The sequence below is a fragment of the Solea senegalensis genome, linkage group LG10, assembly GCF_019176455.1.
Source record: "Solea senegalensis isolate Sse05_10M linkage group LG10, IFAPA_SoseM_1, whole genome shotgun sequence".
NCBI lineage: Eukaryota > Metazoa > Chordata > Actinopteri > Pleuronectiformes > Soleidae > Solea > Solea senegalensis.
The window spans coordinates 1,562,032-1,572,184 of record NC_058030.1 but is presented as its reverse complement, the minus strand read 5'-3'; the positions used below and the strand labels follow the sequence as shown (position 1 = coordinate 1,572,184).

General features: G+C 44.2%; 1 protein-coding gene across 1 annotated transcript in view; it reads left to right on the top strand.

Moving 5' to 3' along the window:
* The first annotated feature begins 412 nt into the window (after positions 1 to 412).
* LOC122776320 (spondin-1-like) overlaps positions 413 to 10,153 on the top strand; it is a 96,740-nt gene continuing 86,999 nt past the window's right edge. The window contains exons 1-2 of the mRNA XM_044036788.1: positions 413 to 1,027; positions 4,228 to 4,334. Of these exons, the coding sequence (XP_043892723.1) occupies positions 802 to 1,027; positions 4,228 to 4,334 (333 nt within the window). The 5' untranslated portion in view covers positions 413 to 801. The remainder of the gene's footprint in view (positions 1,028 to 4,227; positions 4,335 to 10,153) is intronic.

Genomic DNA, 10,153 nt, shown 5'->3' with positions numbered 1-10,153 from the left:
TAGGTGTATCTTTGTGAGACCAAAAAACTTACCATAGGGAGTGAGGACATATTGGCTGGTCCTTGTGCTCTGTCACTAAAATGGCTTTTTAAGGGTTGAGGTTAGGTTTAAGGGGTTAGGCATTTAGTTGTGATGGTGTCTTAAGAACAATCGCTGTACAAACCTGTGTGTGTGTGTGTTTTCCAGGTATATGTTGTGGGGACCTAAACCTGTTTACACACTCACATTATGGGGACTTGTCTTCCTTATGGGGACAAAAAGTAAGTCCACATAATGTAAATGATTTAATATGGTTAGGTTGTCCTCTGAAGTGAAGGAACCAAGACTGTGTGTGTGTGTGTGTGTGTTTGTGCGCGTGCGCGCGCGCGCGGGTGTGTGTGTGGAGGGCTGGCTCTCTGAGCCATTTAAAGTGCGGAGCTCCAGTCTGGATCTTCCCCTCGCCGCGTCACCAGCTCCCGGTGATTTGGTTTGGTTAGGTTTGGTTGGGTTTTGCTCTCACTCTTTATGACCAGCACCATAAAGTGATCCGGAAACAGCAGCAGGAGCAGCAGGAGCAGCTTGAACCCCGCGCTCCTCCTCTTCACCGCTGTGCGCCCCAGACGCGCTCTCTCACTCCAGGATGGACTCGCCTCCGTCTCCTTGTCTTCACCTCAGACGCTGACTGTGACTGCAGTAGTTTTGCTTTGGTTGGAGTTCGTGTTGGGAGAGAACGCGGCTGATCTTTTTGTCTACATTCTTTGATTTGACTGCCAGTACACACACACACACACACTCCACACTCTGAGTGTGCACTCCTCCGACATGGGAATGTATTTGCATCTGCTGCTTTTGCAGTACTATTTCGTCACGAGTTTTGTGTGCAACGCCGTCGCCTTCGTGGAGGAGCCGTCCGGGGGCAGGTCGGACGGGTACTGCGGGCGGATCCTCCGGCCGCAAACCCAGGGAACCCGCAGGGAAGGGCACCATGAGTTCAGGCTCAGGGTGGAGGGAGACCCGGAGACCTACCAACCTGGCTACACCTACAGAGGTAGAGTCTGTCTTCACGGGCGCCTCCTTTCTTTTGCGCAATCTGTGCGTAAACTTGCGCCAGATTTGACAAGTGGACTGTTTGTTTTGTTTTGGTTGGGGCGCAAACGCACGCAGCAAAAACAAAAAGTGTTAAACTCTCAGTGTGATTTAATGTCTGATAATAACTTCCTCTGGCTGTTCTGCAAGTGGACACACAGCCGTGTCAGTGAGGAAACGCGTGGACATAATGTATTCCCTTATAGCCCCTTACCCAATAACCTTAACCCCCCACAACTAACCCTTAACCTAACACAATACTTAATTCTCACTCTCAGTTCTTGCCCAAAATGTGTCCTCACAGCCTATTAAAGACATGTACACTCACACAGAGAGAGGTCTCCTTGGCTATTTCTCTCAGTTTTAACCGTGTTCCTTTGGGAATCAGTTTCTGCTCATTATGACCAGACTTTTGTCCCCTATGAAGAGACAACTGGTCCTAAAAAAGGTTGTCAGTGTTTGTACCAGAATAAGTCCTGTAGAGATTCTGGACTCAAATAAGCTGACTCTTCCAAATTCTGAAGTCCCCATCGAGCTTCGGTAGATTTTGGCAAAGACAGAATAAAAGAATCAAAAGAGATAAAATATAACTTTGCCCTACACAGATGTTAACTCTCAGCAGTTTTTAAAAATAGAAACATTTTAGTGTTTTTGGCTCTTTTTCTTCTGCTCAAAAAAGGAGAGAAAAGTTCAAACAACTAAATTAAACCTTTATTTTTATTACATTTATTTTTATAGCATTTTATGGATTAATAAGGTAAATCAGCAGTAAACTGGTAACAGTAAACCCAGTATTTATTTTTTAAATCCACAGTGAAGTCGTTCACATCCCCTTAAAAATGATGAGAGACAGAGTCTCCTACAATTTTAATACATGCCTCAAAAATTAGGGTGACAATCAAAAGTCACCTTGTAATAAATTCTTCATGCTGCAGTCGAGTTCCAGATCATGCAACTTTTTGGCAGTGACATCATATTCTCACAGTTTTGTTCAGAGCTGAATGCTAATCAGTCGCCAAGGACCTTTTTTGTTTTCCTTTTTTTGTTAGGGCAAGTTTTTTTTAGACTCAAAGTCAGGAAAAACTAACAAAAAACACTCTTTCGAGGGAAAAACTACGAGAAAAAAAACAAGCACTTGACAAAGTAGCAAATAAAAGTACAAAAACCTGGTGAGACATTGGCAAGGAACAAATGCTGATAATTCCTAATAATACAAAGACACACCTAATTTAAAGGATGACAAAGGTACAATACGATATGCAATACATGGTCCACAATACCAATAATATCACGATACAACAATGCTGTGACAATGGATATATATTAGTAAAAAGTGCAGGATTTCACTTTAATTTGTTAATGCCCTCAACTTCACAAAATGGACTGTAGTCCAAGCTGGGTTCAAACCCGAGTGACAGAATAACAGTCTCACGACTTCTCAATGATGACAGTGTAGAGTAGTAATAATAATCCTCCAATAATCCTCCAATAATCCTCACTCCATCCATGGAAATAAAATAGCCGCTCTTTTTTCCAATTTCAGTGAGCCTCCTCTCACCTGCACTCCTGCCTACAGGCATCGTTTTACGATCTATTGCTAATTACATTGCGGACCTCCAAGCTGTAGGTCGTGGACACCCAGGTGTCCCTGATCCCACTTTGAGAACCCCTGCTCGCTCTAAGTGGCAGACAGCTTTTACATCCATAGGGACTTCCTGCTTTATCACTGTAGAACAAAAAATGATGGTAACGCCACTTTTCCCCCTCAGAGCCGGTGTTTGTGTCATAATAAGCATCTGTGCCCATGAAGAAAAAGATACGACGCAGAATAACTCAACCTCATTACGACAAATCAATCTGTCGCTCTTTCGCGCGAACGAACCGCGTCCCCGTGGCCGAGAACGTGAAACCAGCGCCTCAACTTTTTCCAGAAAGAACATAAAGAGGAGGGAGAATAATATTGACGTCCTATTCACAAACGCTGGGGGGCAAGTTTTGAGATAAATGAGCTGGTGAGGAGAATGCGAGGTGAGGGCACGGCAGCGGTGAGCTGCATAAAACTCCAGTCACATCTCATTATGTGGCCCCCTGTTCCCCACACTGAAAGATTTACAGCCTCTTTTCTAATTCCAGGGTAAGTCTGTGTGCTCACTCCTCCTCCTCCTCCTCCTCCTCCTCCACATCGCACTGACGTGCAGCTCCTATATGAGGAGGCGACGCATGTGTCACACACACACACACACACAAACCTTGACCCTGATGTGTTGTTTCATAGCTGCTGTACTGAAAGGTAGAGATGCTGCTTAGAGTTTTATTGATTCCAGAGGGTTAGACGCAGGGTTAGAGTTGCTTATTGATATTAATACAAATCAAAAAAACTATACAACATACATTATCTAAAGGCACAGAACAGTTCACACAATGAGCAAACACTCAAGGCAACAGTGGAAAGAAGCAGGAAGCAATATCTGACAGAACCAGACTCAAAGATGTGCAGCCATCTGCCAAGACAGGTTGGGGTGAAAGGAAAAATGGGGGACAGAGGAGATGTGGGGGACGGAAAGGGGCGAGAGGGGAGAGAAAGGACAAGAGGGAGGTGAGGTGGAGACAGAAGAGAGACGAGGAGCAGATAAACTACTTTTTAATCATGTAAGACACTCTTTGTGACGCATGTTTATCCATCACAAAAGTTTCCTCAAATGTTTGTCACAGTTGGAGCTCAAGGCTGCAGCAAAGACCTCACAGTCCTGTTAGCAGCAGTGTTATTAGTTACTAGTTACCTCTGAGTGAGTAACTGCATTATGACAGTAACTACTTACAAGTGACAGTAACTATTGCATGAAACTTTAAATTAAAATTGAATATTAAATATGTTTAACGAAGGAAATGGACACTTAATAGAATAAATGACTAATGCTATTGATTACACTGGAGTTAAGTAGTGGTTTCCGTTGGAAATCAACAATTTCCAACCATTCTAAAGTGAAGTTAGAACAAATGTAACCTAAATATCAAACCTGGGGACTCATCGTGCATTTTGTTCTTGAAGAACCGACGAAGAACTCTCAAGTTCTCCATCTAGACTTTCCTAAGTATTCCTGGTGTTCTGTGTCTCTGTGGAGTAATCAAACACACACACACTCTCTCTGTCCTTCTCCACAGTGGTTCTCCTGGCAGCCAGCCCAAATTATTTTAGAGGTTTCACCCTCATCGCGCTGAAGGAGGGCAGAGAGGGCACCACGGACGACGACTACGCCGGACAGTTCCAGGTAAGGATGCGCAGGTGTCGCGAGGGAAGAGACAGAGTCGCCGCACACTGCTTTGAGCTACCTGGCAAAGTTTTGGAACAGATGATCTCATTTGCATGCATTAATACACATGGGAGTCGACTTAGCTGCTTCCCCCACTGTCTTCTGATACGGAGGTTAAAGGGGGCGTCGCTGACAAGTGCACCTCAGCTCCCCTTCAAGATTGAAGGAAGGAAACCGAGCTCTCCCTTTGCGGCGGCGGCGGCGGGGGGGGGAGAAAAGCAATTCTTGTCGTCCCTCTTTGGTGCTCTTCCCAGGATGAAGCGGGTATGGCATTCATTCCTGCTAAGTAGGAGATATTTCCTCCAGCAGAAGAAAGAGGAGAGGTTAGTCAGAGGGGGAGGCATGTGAGGACACGGAGAGAGAGAAGAGTTGATCAGAGAAAGTTGGAGAGAAAGCAGAAGAGAGATGTGAAATGTTTGGTTCAGTAGTAACGGCTCCCACAGAGCGACGCAGGGCTCCCGAGGAGAGAGGCAGACTCTCTCAATTACCTCCCGCTCACTATAAACACAAACACACATCTGTAGCTGCGTTTTCTCTCACACTCCTCATAACCAGACTCTTACCAAACAGAGCAGGAGACACTGAGAGGTTTTCCTTTTATTCCCGGCTCCAGCAGACCTCCAGTGTTTGCTGAGATTCGACGGTAATGCCGCCGTCTTATATTTAGATTGAGCTGAATCATTTCCCCCTCCCCCCCCCGCGTCCCCTTTATCTGAAACTGTGATCCTCCTTTTCATTCTCCGTCTGCACTTCAAACAGTAACATTAGGCTTTCAGATATCCATGATCTTTGCATTGATGAATGGGTGAAAGAAAGTACGCTCCTCTGTGTTTCATGAATAGACTCAAGCCAGATCCTCACAGGCAAGTCTCACCACGCTGCAGCCCCCAGTCCCAGCACTCCTTAGCAATTATTTTGGTCTGAAAATGGGGGGAGCGTGAGCTGTGAATGCACTTCCAATTATCACCAGGATATGAAAATGCTCAAAATATTCAATTTGTCCAAAAATGTGTTTGAAATCCTTTGTAACATGTTGTGCGTTCATATCAGTTTTTGAGCTTTTGTAATGAGCCACCTTGTGTCGACTACCCATCGAAAGTTCCTTTGTATTTGAATAATCATTCATGAGTGGGCTTGAGTAAAGTCCTTGAGGCAAGTCTTGCCATGCCACGGCCAAATTACCAACACTCCTTAGCAATTATTTTGGTCTGAAAAAGGTGGAGTGAGCTGCAAATGCACTTCCAATCATCACCAGGATATGAAAATGCTCAAAACGTATTAATTTGTCCAAATACACAGACGTCTTTACAGTCAGGTGAAGAAAACCTGGTTCCATGACGTCAGTGGTTCTTTCAAACAACCCTGAGCAACCCTTTGTAAAAGTCAGGTTTTTTAATTGATGATGGAGTAAAACAAAAAACATAGTTCCTTTTATAGTTGAACAATCATTCATGAGTCCCTGAGGCAAGTCTTACCATGCCACAGTCAAATTAGCAACACTCCTAAGCAGTTATTTTGGGCAATAAAGGCCAGACTCCAGGAGAAGGGCGATTAATGCAAATCATCAGGAAATACAAAAAACACACCCACACACTTTCTCCCAAAATATCTTTAGAAGTCAAGAAACACCCCAAAAAAGATTGTCTCCAGTACATCACTTGTTCTGTTAGTTGACTGGTAGCTACCAACCAAGTATGTGCCATATCTCGGTTTCTGAGTTGCTTCCATGAGCTGCATCATCTCATGTCCACTATCCCTGTTGTTTTTTTTTATATTGAAAAAGTGTGTGAAAGAAACTAGTCCCTTCATATTTGAACTTGAAATGGGCAAAGTCCTTTCTATCTAAGCAACACAAGGATCAAAGTAGGCTCTTGGATTTGTCTAAACTAAGTTCATGTAGATTTTGTCACAGCTCGTAGAGCCAACTTTTAGCGCACTTTAAAGCAGAACAGTTTAGATAACAGCGGATCCAAGGGATTGTCCAGGACGAGAACCCGAGGAATTAAGTAGGAGCTACAAGGTAGGAAACGCAACGCTACTTAGGAGCTGACAAGGAGTTACCCGATTACCTGGCTAGAGATGTAGAACATCTGGCAGGGAGTGGTTGCTCCTGTAGATCTTTAGGGTCTTCTTAATTGAACCCTAGTCCGTTTGATTTGAGGAGATGTGAATCCACAACTGAACTCTGTTGCGCGTCAAATAAGCTAACTGAAAAACGTAGGCCTCGGTTTGCTTCAAGTGAACCAAACACAGGAAGTGGACTACAACGCAGGGCATTGTGGGTACAACACAACCAAAACATACAGGCGTGAAGAACGACACCCGGGAGAAATGAGTGTTGGAAACGGCTGAATGTTGGAACCCCCAATTGTGCCGAGTCTATCAGGTGTGAGAACTACCTAAGAGCAGCTTCCTTAATGAGGCCCGATGAGATGCAGGTGCGTCAGCAGGGAGGAGGAACCAGACCTCGACCTGGAGGAGGAGGGATCGCAAACCGTAAACGCGAACGAAAACACCCAACAACCGCGACCAGTGCATAACCATGACAGATTTGTGATTGAGTGGAGGTTAGCTGGGTCAGTTTTGAAGTTTAAATCAGAGACAGTGGTCTTCAGGTTTCGTCAGATGATGACACTGAGGAAGTAAGATTATAGTGGTCCGTGCTTTCTAATTCTCACTTGATTTCTTCTGTCCAATAAGAGCTTGACTGACAGGTGACATCTGCAAATATCTGGTCGAAAAACCTCAAACATTTTCCAGATCGGCAATCTCCATGCTTCACAGCGGTTCAAAGCGCGGCCCTGCTCGCGTTGATTTCTGCTTGACACACAATAGACCATAATAAAGGTCTCATTGTCAGTGTCCCAGCAGAGTCTGCGGTGCGAGCAGTGAGCAGGATTTGAAACCGTGTGGGCCGAGCTGGAAAAGAAAAAAAATAAATTTGACAGTCTGCTTTATACAATCTGTTTAAGACATATTGGCAGATCCATCAGACGCTGTTAGTTCTGTAACTGACACTTTTATCCACGCACGGAAAACGATTAGAGCCTCTCGAGACGTCAAAACACTGTCTAGTTTTGAAAACCCCCCGTCGGGCATAGCGTTGCATTCCTAAGTGTGGATTCAATTATGGGTCGTGGAATTAATTTAGCAGTGATTTCCATTGATTAAAGACGCCATTCTTTATTTCCTGGTTATATTAGCGATTAGGAGAAGAGCCGGGCTGGAATGCTTCTAGGTTTAAAAGTTCAAGAGCGGATAAAGAACTACTTGAGTGCCACAACCATAATAACAAAAAAAAGTTATCAACATGTGGGTTTTTTTCTGAGGAAAGGAGCGCCCACGAAAATTGAATTCACTCCAAAATTCAATGGAGTCTTCCGCGGCTCGTGAACTATTCCCTCTCAACAAACTTTACAGACAAACAGACAGAGATCCTTGAAACAGGTCATGGTTTATTTTTATAAAACCGCACATACACACAGTTTGTTCTGCAGATGTTTGCTTTAAACAGTCTACAGTGTGTTCACAGAAATATGGTCACGACTTCATCTCACTCTTATGGCTATTTTCCACCTATGCTCCCAGCTCGCCTCGCCTTAGCACGGCACGGCACGGTTTAGGTCAGTTTTCCACTACAGAAACAGTACCTGCTCAACGTGGGCGGAGTCATCACTGCATGAAACTGCCGTGACTTTGTCAGTGACTTGTAAAGCAGTTGTTTTTCAGTGTAACTGAATCATTAGAATCAGTTCATTAAAAACTATTTGTTCAGTACTTCCTCCATCACTGGACTGAAATGCAGCAGCAGGGTTTGCGATCTTATAGCGACTCCGTTTTAGACATTTCCCTGATAATTGTTGGAGATTAACCCACGTTTTTACGACTTTTTAAGTCTTTTTAATTGATCTACACTTTACTACACAGCATTTTTCGGCTTGATTCTTGTGTCGGACATCTCTTCCTGTGAGGGACCAATCAGTGGGTGGCGATGTCACACATAGTATTGCCTCAGCTCGCTTGGAACAGGTAGTAAAACAAATGACCTGGTATCAGATACTAGTGGAAATGCAACTTAACCGTGCCGAGGCGAGTCGAGTCAGTGGAAACACCTGCCCTGTTGCACCTGGAAAATGAATTCTGTGTCGTTCCATTGACCCGTTCCCCTCCAGTGTTCCAAAGTCCATAGAGAAAATCAGCGATTTCACGTCACAGCACACAGGATCTGCTAATCCATCACTGCCTCCATCACTAATTTTAAATGTGTTATTTTATGACTTTGGTGTTTGAAAAACGTCCGTGTTGATTCACCTCAGTGACATAGACTTACCAAACGTTTCCCTGCGAGCTTAAAAGAATACTTCACTGATTTAGCTTGGTATTACTAGGATAGTGATAGTATTACTCAGTTTCCCCTGAGTCGAGAAATATATCGAAACTGCGACACACTTCCACACTTTTTCGACGCACTCGTAGGGGGTGGGACCTCATTCCCAGAATGTAAATAGTGTCCGCCATCTTTGCTAACAGTCACTGGTGGACACACTGGTAAAACAGAAAAGAATGAAGATATTTCTCAATTCAGGGGAAACTGAGGTTGGGAAGCACAATTTTTCAAAAATACTACCACTATTCTAGTAGTATTCCTTTAAAACGGTGAATTTATGAATGGAGCTGCCTAGTGTTGAGATAAAACTGAAAACATACTCCCATGGTTCTCAGCACAGGGGACACACACAACGCAATTAGTGCTGATTTTGTGTCACTACCTCATAAAACGACACTTTTAAAAAATACCTAAAACATAACGACATAACCTAACTGAAAGTGCCAAGAACAAGTCTTTACTGTCTATTTAGATGGGGGAAATTGGTGTCTGCACAGTATTGCTGTTGTCATCGTTATGCCATCAACGTTTTATGTTGACTAAAAGGAAAAATTGAGCCGTTTTGCACTCGGGAATTATTACTTTTAAATACACATTTTTACAGCTCACACACACACACACACACTTTACATTCCCCAGTTAGTGTCCAGTCAGCTTTTTCTTTATCAGCGACGTTTACATTATCATATTTATTTAAAACGAAGTTGCATACATGCTGATTCGTTTTCCTCGACAGCTTAATTTTGCAGCATCATGATTGCTATTGTGTGTGGAGGACGAGAAGAAGAAGAAGGAACCCAAACCAAACAAACCTTGTCGTCCTCACACTCTCTGCTACTTCTTTTTTTCCGGCAGCTGTCCTGGAATGTGCCCGTCTGTCGCCGCCTAAGACGCCACGGCGAAAAAGTCGCCGCTCACTGCGTTTGTTTTTCACCCCCTCGAGCAATAATGTGCTCTTCCTCGTCCTCGTTACCCGTTAAATGACTTCTGTGTTAATGCTTCAGGCCTTGGAGAGCGAGCATCTGTGCGAGTGTGTGAGACGATTCTGCAGTCATGTGTGTCTTTGTGCTTATACACACACACACACACACACACACGTATATGTACCCACATGCCCGCTCGGTGTGTGTTTTTCCCAGCCGCCCGTGCGTTACCGTGGGTAACACGGGTCATATTTATCTAGGCCAACAATGTGTTATTGCTCAGGGAGGCCAAACGGAGCTTGTTTGGGTAAGAGGAGAGATGAGCAGGCAGACATGGGATATTTGTCCGTCTTCCCTTTTTCTTTGCACAGATTATCTGGTGTGTGTTCTGAGTTGAGCCAGGGATAAACAAACCCAATCAGTCTAAAGAGCCACGGCGAGGTCGTAAGTTTAAGATGGTGGCAATT